Genomic DNA, 14,771 nt, shown 5'->3' with positions numbered 1-14,771 from the left:
AGAAAGCACGATGATAGAAATGCGAGGGCACAGGCGCTTGCGCAATAGGGTGGCCGCTCCCGGCCGCGTGCGGCGCGAACCTCAGCGCAAGCGCCGAGGCTCCGGCAGTTGGCCGGCACGCCACTGCGCATGTGTATCAACAACAAGGGTGGGTGCTGGGGTTGAGGCTTTCGATTAACACTGCAGGTGAGGTCATTAAACTCTGGCGTCTAGGCTTCTCTCGGGCCGCGAAGGTCAAGAAAGGCGTGGCAGTTTCCACGCTTTCGTTCCAGCCTTAGCAACGGCGAGCGATAGAGGGGCGGGACTTAAACCGGCTGTTGAGAGAAGACCTGGCCGGTTTGATGCTGGGAAATGGGAGTTGTAGTCCAATCCGGCTGGGCTGAGCGTTGACTATCCTTCCTGGCACGCTGGGAATTGTGGTTTATTGTCTCTGACTCGTTGCTGTGCGTGGACTTTCCCTTTCTTAGGTAAATGCTTTATTCTGAGGCTGTCAGCGGTACCAGGAGGTGGCTTAAGTTTTTCCCCGAGTTGTCCTATCCAAAAGACTTTTTCAAGTGTTCCCTGTAGTGCTCTCAAGATTTTCTTTCTCCACGCCCATTCCCTCCCTTGCCCTCCTCATCGCCTCAACTGCAGGTTCATTAGAGTTGCTGGAGAGCACGAGTTTTAAAATAACCCTACAGAATGAGAAAAGGACTGATATTACAGAAATTAAAACGAGAGAACACGGAATATTTGCCTGTTCATAGGAGACTTGTAAGGTTTAGGCGTGGTTAAAGTACTGTTTTGTCCAGAAAAAAAGGAAATAGCTGTTTTCCAAACTAAAGGAAGGGCCCTGAGACCAAAAACAATTCAAGAACAGTTACTTCTATTTCGCCATAAACTAAGACAGTACATCCTTTCACACTTTTCCCTCTCCAAATTGGAACAGCCTGAGGTCTACTGGGGAGAACTTAAATTGTTAATAATAAAACAGTAAGATGGGTTGTCAGTCATGAGATACTATGATTTTTTTCCCCAGGCACCACACCTGTGGGTGTTCAGATGGAGCAGCTTCCTAGTCATCCTACTAACAGAAGAGGTGTGTGTCAGATGCCCTGCTTCCTCTCCCTTAAAACCAGACCTTAATTGCCCAGCTTTTGGGGAAATGAAACTAGTTGTATGTATGGTTTTTTCCTGTTACTTAGTCGGAAAGTATTTGTATTTGTTATGCATTTCCCACTAAATGTATTTCTAGTGCCTAGAACTGGATCTATTAAATAGTAGATACTCAGTAATTATAAGTTGAAGTGTATTATTATTCCTTTGCATCTCCTCTTAATATTTAGGACAGAAGACATACTATTGACTCGAGTGAACAGATAATCAAACTGAGTGGGACAGGCCCACTAGTGGCCAGGGAAGTGCCTGAAACCATTTGACTCCAGAGCCTATTCACTTAATTGTAGGTGGGATAGATTATCTGAGAGGTCTGTACTGTCTTAACGTGAACATAAGTGAACTAGCTCTTTTCACAGATTATATTGTGCAGTGGTAAAGAACATGACTTTGGCGTCTATAGGCCTGGATTTAATTCGAGCACTGCCTCAGTGAAAAATCTTAAGCAAATTTCCTAACTTCAGATCAGATCAGATCAGTCGCTCCCTCGTGTCCGACTTTGCGACCCCATGAATCGCAGCATGCCAGGCCTCCCTGTCCATCACCAACTCCCGGAGTTCACTCAGACTCACGTCCATCGAGTCAGTGATGCCATCCAGCCATCTCATCCTCTGTCGTCCCCTTCTCCTCCTGCCCCCAATCCCTCCCAGCATCAGAGTCTTTTCCAATGAGTCATCTCTTCGCATGAGATGGCCAAAGTACTGGAGTTTCAGCTTTAGCATCATTCCTTCCAAAGAAATCCCAGGGCTGATCTCCTTCAGAATGGACTGGTTGGATCTCCTTGCAGTCCAAGGGACTCTCAAGAGTCTTCTCCAACATCACAGTTCAAAAGCATCAATTCTTCGGCGCTCAGCCTTCTTCACAGTCCAACTCTCACATCCATACATGACCACAGGAAAAACCATAGCCTTGACTAGACGAACCTTTGTTGGCAAAGTAATGTCTCTGCTTTTGAATATGCTATCTAGGTTGGTCATAACTTTCCTTCCAAGGAGTAAGTGTCTTTTAATTTCATGGCTGCAGTCACCATCTGCAGTGATTTTGGAGCCCAGAAAAATAAAGTCTGACACTGTTTCCACTGTTTCCCCATCTATTTCCCATGAAGTGGTAGGACCAGATGCCATGATCTTCGTTTTCTGAATGTTGAGCTTTAAGCCAACTTTTTCACTCTCCAGTTTCACTTTCATCAAGAGGCTTTTGAGTTCCTCTTCACTTTCTGCCATAAGGGTGGTGTCATCTGCATATCTGAGGTTATTGATATTTCTCCCGGCAATCTTGATTCCAGCTTGTGTTTCTTCCAGTCCAGCGTTTCTCATGATGTACTCTGCATATAAGTTAAATAAACAGGGTGACAATATACAGCCTTGATGAACTCCTTTTCCTATTTGGAACCAGTCTGTTGTTCCATGTCCAGTTCTAACTGTTGCTTCCTGACCTGCATACAAATTTCTCAAGAGGCAGATCAGGTGGTCTGGTATTCCCATCTCCTGAAGAATTTTCCACAGGCTACCTACTTCATAGGGTCAGTATGAGAAATGTGTAATGTATGTAAATCACTTTTTATATTTATTTTGTCTGTTCTTCCTTTTGCTGCTCCCCAGTCTCATTCTGTATTATACATTGTGTAGTCATCAGTATAGTTCTTTTAATATGGATTGTGTGTAATGTACTCTTCAAACCTTACAGTTCAGTAGAAAATGCACTGTCTACAGTGTAATACTGTCATTTCCTGAGAATAGCAGCCATGTCTGTTTAATGCACTGTAGCATCTTCAGTGGTTGATACATAGAAGCACTAAGCTATCTCTTCTATGTATGAATGAGTAAATTTGAGTTTTCTATCTTCTTTGATCTTATTATGACAGTGAATTGTGGATTTCCACTGTCTTGATCCCTTTAATTCTTTCGTGGAGCCAGATAGTCTGCCTTTCCATCCATTGCTCTTCTTTGGATTTTTTATTTTTATTTATTTACTTACTGTTGGCCATGCTGGGTCTTCCTTGCTGCACATGGGCTTTCTTTAACTGTGGTGAGTGGGGGCTACTCCCTAGTTGCAGTAGCTTCTCGTTGCAGTGGCTTCCCCTGTTGCAGAGCACAGACTCTAGGGTGCCCAGGCTTCAGTAGTTGCAGCTCCCGGGCTCCAGAGCGTGGGCTCAGTAGTTGTGGCACTTGGGCTTACTCACGGACCAGGAATCCAATCCAGGTCCCTTTCTTCGGCAGGTGGATTCTTAACCACTGGACCACCAGAGAAGCCCTCCTCAGTCTACTTTGCCACTTCCTTTTCATCTTGCAAACTTTGGGAAGGAGTTCCCCAAAGGTCCAGGTTTCTCTCCCAGATTTTGACCTTGGAGAGCTAATTTATTCTTGCAGCTCCTTCATCACCTCTTTGTGTCTGGCCTGGAAGTTTGACCTTTCACCTGAGTTCAGTACCATCTCTTTGGCTGTTTTTTAGGCGTTTGGGCTGCCTTGTCTCATCTCAGATCCAATATATCCAAAATGTGATTTATGTTAATATGATATTACTGAAACTCAGATTTCCTTGAGTGAAAAAGGAAATTCAGATGCTTGTGCAGTTGGGAGGGTTGATGAGATAGCTGGAGAATAAGAATGAATAAGAGTGATGAGGACCACAGGGACTGGAACTGAGGATTCAGTGCCTGTAGCTATCTGCCCATCTATCTCTCTTTCTCTTATACTGTCTCTTCTCTCTAATCTCTTGCTTATACCTGCTTCTTAAAGCATGCTAGCCAAATTCACTAGCTTTCATTGACCCCAGCTTTACATCTTCCCAGCAGAGCAAATTGAGGAAAGCAAGCCTGGACACAGAATCTACCTATCAGTCCCAAGGCATGACAAGCCCAGTTTGCCTCATGTGCTTACCCCTTGGATCAGTCCCAGTTGCCAAGTGGGATAGGCTACCATGATTGGCCTATATTAGGTCACATGTCCATTCCTGTTGGAATAGGGAGAGGGGCCTGATGTATGTATGACCTAGAATCTGGAGAACGAGTAGCTTCTCAGAGGAAGGGTGGCTCAGTAGACAGAAATAACATATGTCTCTTATAACACTCATCATTTTCTTCCTACAAATCAAAACTTCCTTCTAACTTAACTATTTTTGCCAAAGGTAATCTATTTTTCCCCATTAAGAATTTCCATGTTCAACCCATTTTAATCCTAATGTATTGATTAAAAATTGTATCATATTTTCTAACCCTAAAAAGGCTCAGTGATTTTCTGAGAGAGTCTCAGATTTATATTGGAAAGGGTCTTCCATGACCCATCCTGCTTTTCCCACTCTCCCCACCCTAATTCTGGCCACTTTCCTAGGGCTCCTTATCATTCTAGCCACATTCTTGCATCCTTGTCTTTGCTCATACCATCTTTTTCCCTCCCACTTGAATTATCTTTTCCACTTATCCGAAGCTTCCTGTTTTCAAGGTCTAGGAAATATCCTCCACCTGCCTGGAGTTGTCTTTGTCTATTGTGCTCATGTTGATACCTCTCCCCTGCCCTTTCAAAAACATTCATTTTTACATTTGATCACATTTCAGTATAACTAAAAGATAAAAGGACTTATTTTCATGCAAGACTATCAGACTCACTGTTTATGTTCTGTGTTGCTATATCACCATTTCACCAGTGTCTGATTAAACACCTATGAAACTATGTCTTGGGTCATGTTTATGCTCTAGCATTCAGTGCAGTAGTCAGCATGTAGCACAGATCAATAAGAACTTGTAAAATGTAAGCAAATTAGATTTTAGCTTATCCCATCTCTGCTTGGTTTCCCTTAGTCTCACTGTGGTTTCTTTTTTTGTCTTATATAACTTTCTTTGGAGACATTCAGGCCAGGGCCTCAGCACTTTGAATTCATAGACCAGATGCAGGATTCTAATTAGGCTGTCCCTAGTCAGAATGAACTCTGACTTAGTTGCCTCTGATTTTGTTCCAGCCAAAGAGGAGGGTAATAATGTGCCTCTTTGTCGAGCCAAACCCTCCCCCAGCTTTATTAATCTTCAAGCAAGTTCCCCACCAGTCACTTTACTGAAAATCCTGCCAACAAAGTTGCCGTCAGGTAAGGAAGGAGGCAGGGTGGATTTCCCAAATAGACTCAGCAGCAGGGAGGGTTTTCTGGACAAGGTGGCTGGAGGTTTCTTTTATTGATTTTGGTGCTGACTTCTGGGTCCAGGCACCTTTAGATTTTTCGCTGGTAGTTTGTTGATTATTCAGTTCTGTTGATTTCATTTTCTTCCTGATTTTACCAGTTCATTTGTTTGTTTGTTTTGCTTATTAATACCTTTATTAGACTGGAAGGACTGAAATAAGACTTTCATTGCTTGTTTAGTAATGTTAGTTAAAAAGTGACTAGGGAAAGAAATAGTAACTATTAGCTCAGTTTCTTTGCATTTCAGTTATTCATCCTCCCACAGAAAAATCAGCAAGTTTACCATACCCGTGGGAAGCCAAACAGAGCACTCAGTTCAGTTCAGTTCAGTTGCTCAGTCGTGTCCGACTCTTTGTGACCCCATGAATTGCAGCATGTCAGGCCTCCCTGTCCATCACCAACTCCCAGAGTTCACTCAAACTCATGTCCATCGAGTCGGTGATGCCATCCAGCCATCTCATCCTCTGTCGTCCCCTCCTCCTCCTGCCCCCAATCCGTCTCAGCATCAGCGTCTTTTCCAATGAGTCAACTCTTTGCATGAGGTGGCCAAAGTATTGGAGTTTCAGCTTCAGCATCAGTCCTTCCAATGAACACCCAGGACTGATCTCCTAGAGAGTCATAACTCCTGAGTTTGAGGACCTCAGGGTTTAATAAAGAAGTCAAGACCAATGAATATACAAGGTATAAATAACTGCCAGGGTTAACTGGCAGAGCTGGATGTGTATAATGTAGTTAAAAACATTAAAAATGGGTGCAGCAAGACTCGTTGAAGTTAGAAAGCAGGAAGAACTTCGAGTCACTGCTAATGACCTTACTGTGTCAGGTCAGAGAGAAGGCTGAGGCATCTCCTGAGCTCTTGAAAGGGAGGTTAGGCCTCAATCTCAAACCATTTCATCCACTCATCAAATATCTGTTGAATACTTACATGACAGGTATCCTTCTAGATGCTGGGGACACACAAGTGAACAAATCAGACAAAAATCCATGCCTTCCTGGAGTTTACATTCTAGAAGGGGGAATTAGCCAACAATTAACCAAATAATCATAAGTACTAAGGGGAAAAGTGAAGCAAGGGAGTGAATAATAAATTCCAGTGTATTGGTTTCAAATAGGCTGGCCAGGTAGGCTTCATAGAGAAGGTGACAGTTGAGCATAGTTACATCTGGGTTGAGTTGTGCCCAGAAAGCTTAGAGGGGTCTTCTTAGTAGAACCTTTCCCATCTCAGTACAATTATAAAATCTCCTTTGTCCCCTTTGCACCTCCATTGCTCTTCCTTCAGGTATTAACCACAAGCCCAAGGAATGCCTAGGACTCCTAGAATGTATGTATGCCAATCTCCAGCTTCAGACCCAGCTCGCCCAACAACAGATGGCTATTTTGGAAAATTTACAAGCATCCATGACACAACTGGCTCCTGGGAAAGAAAACAAGAACTCTTCTCTCCCAGCCTTATCTCGCAATCTATTGTTAAGTCACCTGCCCCAATTCAGTAAATGAATTGTGGAACAAAGTTATTGTGTATGTTTTCCCTGCTCTCTTCTCAGTAAACCGTTGATGGAATCTGGGCTTATATATTCTATATGTGGTTGGTTGGTTTACAAGATCGTATTAAGTGCTCACTGAGTGCAAAGCGCTGTACAAGGCACTTGGGAATGCATATTACAAGAGAGAGAAATTGTGGGGAGGGAGTTTACTATCTAGCAAAGCAGAAAAGACAGTTCATTGTAAAATTTAGCAGTACTCTAAGAGGGAATGGAAGTTCAGAGATAAAGGTTAGTAGGATACTGGATCAGTTGTGGAATCTTGCCGGAGGAAGTGGTGCCACTTGATGAAGGAGCTACATTGGATGGCCTGGGCAGATGAAGTAAGGTAGTTCTATGTCAGTTGGAAAGCTTGGGCAAAAACCGAGAGGTAGGGGAATAAGTCATCAAAAATTAGGAAAAGAGGATCATTTTACCCCCAGAATGTAGAATGTGATGTGAAGCAGAATTGGAGCAGCTGAGAACAGAGCAGCTTTCCCTGGAGGATTGTTCTGCTAACAACTGTTAGAAGCTCTGGTTTTATTTGAAGCACCGGAAAGCCATTGAAGGCTTTCAGGTAGCAAAGGATACAAAATGGGCAAAACATTTTGGGGTGGAAGGAGGATGCAAGTGGAGAGGCCCCTGTGAAACTACCAGGGTCTGGATAAAGGGTTTAGATATAAAGACAGGCAATGGGTAAATCTTAGCTATATTGTAGAAAGGGACTAGTCTCGAGCTTGAAGAACCAAGCGACAGCATCCTGAAATTTCTAAGTTGGGAAATCAGTTCAGCTTTCATGGGGGTTCAAATCCAGCCACATGTTTTCAGTGTTTGAGAAGCGGACACCAGAGGTTGGCTTAGTCATTTGGACCACATTAGATCACTGCTTTCTTATACATTTGTGTTGGCAAGTTATTCTTGAGACTGAGACTAGGTCCTTTTTCCAGAAGCTTATTTTCCTATGGAATGTGGAGAAGATAAAAGGAGAGTTAAGCCTGAATTCAGAGATGAGAAAGTGAGAAAGCAGTGGTTGAGAAGAGAATTTCACATTGGCTTCAACTCTTTGAATGGTTTTTCAGAGACTTCTTTTTAAAAAAAAACTTTTTATTAATATTTTGTATTGGGGTATAACCAATTAACAGTTGTGAAAGTCCTGCAGTCAAATCCTGCTGGCCTTCAAAGTAAAATTCTCTGGGGACTCCTAGTCCTCTGCCGTTGTTGGGTTCCAGTGTCCTCCTCTCGGTGGTTGTTCAACAGCTAGTTGTGATTTTGATGGTCTCACAGGAGGAGATGAGTGCATGACTTGGTCTGACAGGAGAAGGTGAGTGCCATCTTGAATCTGCTTCCAGAGAGAGTTCTTTATTGTGTATGAATAAGGAAGACTGAGCAGAGATGTATGTCATCAACCATCACAATACTGTAGTTATACTGCAATTAAAAATAAAGTTGAAAAAAGGAAGACAGCAGGGATAAGGCTGAAGTGAAGCTTGAGGAATTGGGGTTGGGGATTGAAAATTTTTGATTAAGCTATTATTTGTGGAGAAAAGAGAAATAAAGTAATTTTAGAAAGAGGCTCTGACATTTGTGCATAAGTTTTGACCCAACTGCTTGGAAAGAGGAAGGATATGTTATGTCTGGAAGTATGTCTATTTCATCATCTCATCATCTTCATTAAAATGCAATTTTTGAGTAAGATCTGAATGGGGTCCCCTCTTCCCTTAGCCAGTGATCTCTCCATTCACACTAAAAATTTTAAGAGTTATGCTCCCATTAGAATGGCATCAAGAAGACAAAAGATAACAGTTGTTGGTGAGGATGTGGGTGAAAAAGGAACCTTTAAACACTGTTGGTGGAAATGTAAATTGGTCCAGTGACTATGGAAAGCAATAGAGAGATTCCTGAAAAAATTAAAAATAGATACGCCATGTGACCCAGCAGTTCCACTACTGGGTATATACCCAAAGGAAGTGAAAACAGTATTTTGAAGAGAGCAGTGCACTCTCATGTTTATTGCAGTGTTCTGAATAACTAAGATTTGGAAGCAACCTAAATGCCCTTCAGAAAATGAATGTGGTATGGAATGGAATATTATTCAGCCATAAGAAAGGAGGATATCTTGCCATTTGTGACAACATAAATAGACCTCAAGCACATTATGCTAAGTGAGAGAAGGCAGAGAAAGACAGGTACTGTATGATATTTATTTATGGGATCTAAAAAAACACAAAGTAAAATGGTAGTTATCAGGGGATGGGGGTGGAGGGATAAAAAAGTGATGTTGTTTAAGGGTACAAACTTTCAATAAGTAGTAAATGGACTGGAAGAAACACAAGCTGGAATCAAGACTGCCGGGAGAAATATCAATAACCTCAGATATGCAGATGACACCACCCTTATGGCAGAAAGTGAAGAGGAACTAAAAAGCCTCTTCATGAAAGTGAAAGAGGAGAGTGAAAAAGTTGGCTTAAAGCTCAGCATTCAGAAAACGAGTATCATGGCATCTGGTCCCATCACTTCATGGGAAATAGATGAGGAAACGGTGGAAACAGTGTCAGACTTTTTTGGGGGGGGCTCCAAAATCACTGCAGATGGTGACTGCAGCCATGAAATTAAAAGACACTTACTCCTTGGAAGAAAAGTTATGACCAACCTAGATAACATATTGAAAAGCAGAGAAATTACTTTGGCAACAAAGGTCCGTCTAGTCAAGGCTATGGTTTTTCCTGTGGTCACGTATGGATGTGAGAGTTGGACTGTGAAGAAAGCTGAGCACCGAAGAATTGATGCTTTTAAACTGGTGTTGGAGAAGACTCTTGAGAGTCCCTTGGACTGCAAGGAGATCCAACCAGTCCATTCTAAAGGAGATCAGCCCTGGGTATTCTTTGGAAGGAATCATGCTAAAGCTGAAACTCCAGTACTTTGGCCACCTCATGCGAAGAGTTGACTCATTGGAAAAGACTCTGATGCTGGGAAGGATTGGGGGCAGGAGGTGAAGGGAAAGACAGAGGATGAGATGGCTGGATGGCATCACTGACTCGATGGACGTGAGTCTGAGTGAACTCCGGGAGTTGGTGATGGACAGGGAGGCCTGGCGTGCTGCGATTCATGGGGTCACAAAGAGTCGCGCACGACTGAGTGACTGAACTGAACTAAACTGAAGCCTTACTGATCTTGATGTACCCTATAATGAACACAGACAACAGTATTGTACCATAATTATGTAATATGGTAAGTATAACTACAATAGCAATCATAGTATAAAATATAAAGATATCAAAAGTAACATAAGATATCAAAAGTAACATAACAAAACATACCGCACACACCTCAAACGTACACAATGTTATTTGTCAAATATATTCAATAAAAATTTATAATCATGCTTAATGAAAAGGTATTCCATGTTCGTGGATAGGAAGACTCAATCTTGGGTTTGGGGAGTTGTTGTTGTTGTTTTTTTTTGGCATGTGGGATCTTAGTTCCCTGACCAGGGATGGAACCCACATCCCCTGCATTGGAAGTGCAGATTCTTAACCACTGGACTGCCAGAGAAGTCTCAAGAAGACTCAGTCTTGTTAAGATGTCAGTTCTTCCCATCTTGATCTATAGATTCAATGCAATCCCAATCAAAATCCCAGCAGATTACTTTGTTAATACTGACAAACTGACTCTAAAGTTTATATGAAGAGGCAAAAGACTAAGCATAGCCAGTACACTATTGAAGGAGGAGGAGGAGGAGGGGAGAGAATGAGGAAGACTTACTAAGTCTTCAAGACTTCATATAAAGCTACACTAATCAAGTATGGTATTGATGAAAGACAAATCAGTGGAACAGAAGAGAAAACACAAAAATGGACCCACATAGTCAATTGATCCTTGACAAAGGAGTAAAGGCAATCCAATGGAGAAAGGATAGTGTTTTCTAAACTGTTAACTGGACATCCACATGCAATAAAGTGAGTCTACACTGAGCTTACACCTTTCTCAGAAAGTCATATTCACTGAAAAGGCCCCAGAACTGATCAACTCTGAAGCAATGAATACCCCTAGCACCCAGAATATAGCCTTTAAGTGCCACTTTTTTCAACTAAAGGAAGCAGAATTCCTTAAAGAAATGACTATTTCCAGTTCTCTGGCAGGAAAAATACAAGATAGACCTGGAATATCTTATCGTATCAGGTAGGAAGAAACTGTTTAAGAATTGTGTTGGAAGAACTCAGGAGTCAATCTGAATAAGGCAGACTTTACTTGTAAAAATATATTTTGGTGAAAGTAAATGGGTAGGAAAAAAAACTACAATGCTAACAGCAGAGGAAAGCTAGAGGGGCTGTATTAGTATCAGATGGTGTGGACTTCAAGACAAATTTATACTGCCAGAGATAAAGAGTGACATTTCATAATGACAAGTCAGGATAAACTGTTATATTCAAGCAATAGAGTGCTGCTGCTGCTGCTGTCGCTTCAGTCGTGTCTGACTCTGTGTGACCCCGTAGATGGCAGCCCACCAAGCTTCCCTGTCCCTGGGATTCTCCAGGCAAGAACACCGGAGTGGGTAGCCATTTCCTTCTCCAATGCATGCAAGTGAAAAGTGAAAGTGAAGTCACTCAGTCATGTACGACTCTTCGAGACTCCATGGACTGCCGCCTACCAGGCTCCTCCGTCCATGGGATTTTCCAGGCAAGAATACTGGAGTGGGGTGCCATTGCTACTTAGCAATAAAAAGGAACAAACTACTGATACATGCAACAAGGTGAACGAATCTCAAAAACATTACATTATACTGAGGGAAAGACATCTTGCAGCAAAGAGCATACATTGTACCATTTATTTATTTGAGTCTCTAAAACATGTAATATTAATATACGATGGAAGAAAACCTAAGAACAACAATTGCCTCTGGGGATGGAGTGGGAATAAGAATTGACTGGGAAGGGGTAAAGAGAACTTTCTGTTTGATGACTCTATATTTTGATATAGGGTTGGGTTACACAGGTGTATGCATTTGTCAAAATTTATCAAATGATACACTTAAGATTTGTGCATTTCATTGGATGTAAATTTTAATTTAAAAAGATAAAACTGTAGGGACTTCCCTGATGGTCCAGTGGTTAAGACTCTGAGCTTCCAATGCAGGGAACCACGGGTTCAATCCCTGTTCAGGAAACTAAGTTCTGCATGCTGCAATGAAGAGTTCCATGCCACAACTAAAGATCTTACATGCAGCTAAGCAGCTAAGACCCAGTGCAGCCAAATAAATTTAAAAATTAAATAAAAAACAAGAAAGAAACTAAACAAATATTAATCTCTAATTAATGATGTCCATCGGAGAAGGCAATGGCACCCCACTCCAGTACTCTTGCCTGGAAAATCCCATGGACAGAGGAACCTGGTGGGCTGCAGTCCATGGGGTCGAGAAGAGTTGGACACGACTGAGCGACTTCACTTTCACTTTTCACTTTCATGCATTGGAGAAGGAAATGGCAACCCACTCCGGTGTTCTTGCCTGGAGAATCCCAGGGATGGGGAAGCCTGGTGGGCTTCCGTCTATCGGGTCACACAGAGTCGGACACGACTGAAGTGACTTAGCAGCAGTAGCAGCAATGATGTCCATACAGAAGGGTTTAGTGATGTCTACAATTCACTCTGAAATGCATCCAAAAAAAAACACAAACAGATGGAAGGATGGGAAAATATTTATGTGACAAATAGAATAAAATATTATTATAAAATTTAGGTAGTGGTAATCTATGAGTTTTCATGGAAAAAAGTAAACTTTTATGTAATTTTGAATATTTTCATCATAAAATTTTGAAAATGAAGATCGGTATATTTGAAGACACATACAGAAACTTATGCAGATGATGTTTGTGGTTTGCCTCAAAAGAACCTAGTTTGGGGTGTGGATGAAATAGGTCACAAGTGGTTCATTGTTTTATCTGTTTGATAGGTACTTCAGACTTAGGATAGACTCATCAATGGAATTGTTTTAAAAATGAGGTGTTTTACAGCATTTCTGCATTCTTCATGATGAGATAATCCTAAAAATGATACCAGTTGTTCCTTTTTTTTTTCATTTCTTCATTCACTCATGTACTGGTGCCTCTCACAATGCCTGTGGCAGGCATTGATTTTGGAGCTGGATAGAACAGTTGACAGAACAAAGTCTCCACCTCATGGAGTTTTCGTTTTAGTGCAGGGAGACTGATAGTAAGAAAACAAGTAAATAGTTATGTTGGATGACAATAAGAACTATTAAAATATAGTATATAGTTCTCCAAGTGGGACCAGAGACTCCTGAGTGTTCCTAAAACCCTTTTAGGGGGTCTGTGAGGTCAAGACAATTTTTGTAATAAGTAATACTAAGACATTATTTGCCTGCATTCTCATTCTCTCAGTATACAGTGGGATCTTCCAGAGGTGACAGGAATGTGAGATCACAACAGATTGGAAACAGATATGAGAATCCAGTTACTTTTCTATTAAGCCAGACATTAAAGAGATTGGTAAAAAGGTAAAAAGATCATGGCATCTGGTCCCATCACTTCGTGGCAAATAGATGGGGAAACAATGGAAACAGTGAGACTTTATTTTCTTGGGCTCCAAAATCACTGCAGATGGTGACTGCAGCCATGAAATTAAAAGACACTTGCTCCTTTGGTAAAGAATCCACCTGCAATGTGGGAGACCTGGTTGCGATCCCACGGACTCAAAAAGAGTTGGACGTGACTGAGCGACTTTCACACACACACACACACACACGCATGCATCTTGGAAGAAAAGCTGTGACCAACCTGGACAGCATATTAAAAAGCAGAGACATTAGTTTGCCGACAGAGGTCCTTCTAGTCATAGTTATGGTTTTTCCAGTAGTCATGTATGGATATCTGATGTATGTATGTATGGAGAGTTGGTCCATAAAAAAAGCTGAGCACCAATGAACTGATGCTTTTGAACTATGGTACTGGAGAAGACTCTTGAGAGTCCCATGAAATGCAAGGAGATCAAGCCAGTCAATTGTAAAGGAAATCAATCCTGAGTTTTCATTGGAAGGACTGATGCTGACGCTAAAACTCCAATACTTTGGCCACCTGATGTGAAGAACTGACTCATTGGGAAAGACTCTGATGCTGGGAAAGATTGAAGGCAGGAGGAGAAGGGGATGACAGAGGATGAGATGGTTGGATGGCATCAGCGATTCAATGGACATGAGTTTAAGCGAGCTCTGGGAGTTGATGAACAGGGAGGCCTGGCGTGCTGCAGTCCATGGGGGTTGCAAAGCGTCGGACACGACTGAGAGACTGAACTAAACTGAAAAAGGTAAATAGTGCTCTTGCTCTCACTAATTTTGTTTTGAATACTATATTTTTATTAAAAATATTTGTTAACATGAGGTTGCTTTCATTTTCAAATGAATACATGAATATTTTTAAATGTTCTAATTTCTAACAAGGTAAATATTGAAAGATATATACAAAATCTGTTTGGGGTCCTCAATTTTTAAGGGTGGAAAGGGGTCCTGAAATCAGCATGTGAAAACCCTTGGTGTAGTATAACGAGGGGAAGGGAGAGATTGTGGGAGGCAGTGGAAGTCTTACTGATAAAGTAGCATTTGAGCAGAGATGGGAAGGTAGAGAAGGAATGAGCCATATGGGAGTAGCACATTACAGACCAAGGGAACAGAAAGTGCAAAGGCTATGAGGAGTGCCTGGAATTCTGGGAGAACAGATAGGTCAAAATGGTTGCAGTGACATCACTGCAAGAAGAGTGGAAGGAGGTGAGGTCAGAGAGGGATGAGAACCCCAGACGACGTGTAGGGCACTGCAGGATGTTTTCAGGACTTTGGTTTTTACGCTGAGCGAAATGGGAAACCACTGGAGGATTGTGAAGAGTCATGTGGTCAGAAATCCCCTTATTTTTTTGGGTGTGCTG

General features: G+C 41.9%; 1 protein-coding gene across 2 annotated transcripts; it reads left to right on the top strand.

Moving 5' to 3' along the window:
• Positions 1–68: 68 nt before the first annotated feature.
• TSACC (TSSK6 activating cochaperone) lies at positions 69–6,832 on the top strand. Of its 2 annotated transcripts, none has more exons than XM_061403855.1 (4): positions 69–186; positions 1,019–1,078; positions 5,110–5,232; positions 6,602–6,832. In XM_061403855.1, exons 2-4 carry the CDS (start codon positions 1,042–1,044, stop codon positions 6,817–6,819), a joined length of 378 nt encoding a protein of 125 aa, XP_061259839.1. In that variant the 5' UTR covers positions 69–186; positions 1,019–1,041; the 3' UTR covers positions 6,820–6,832. The 2 variants fall into 2 exon arrangements, with proteins under 2 accessions (XP_061259839.1, XP_061259849.1); XM_061403865.1 differs by lacking the exon at positions 69–186 and adding an exon at positions 193–467.
• The last annotated feature ends 7,939 nt before the right edge of the window (positions 6,833–14,771 follow it).

This window comes from Bos javanicus, chromosome 3 (assembly GCF_032452875.1).
Source record: "Bos javanicus breed banteng chromosome 3, ARS-OSU_banteng_1.0, whole genome shotgun sequence".
In the NCBI taxonomy this organism is placed as follows: domain Eukaryota; kingdom Metazoa; phylum Chordata; class Mammalia; order Artiodactyla; family Bovidae; genus Bos; species Bos javanicus.
Note: the sequence above shows the minus strand (reverse complement) of the source record. Positions and strands in the feature narration are given on the sequence as shown.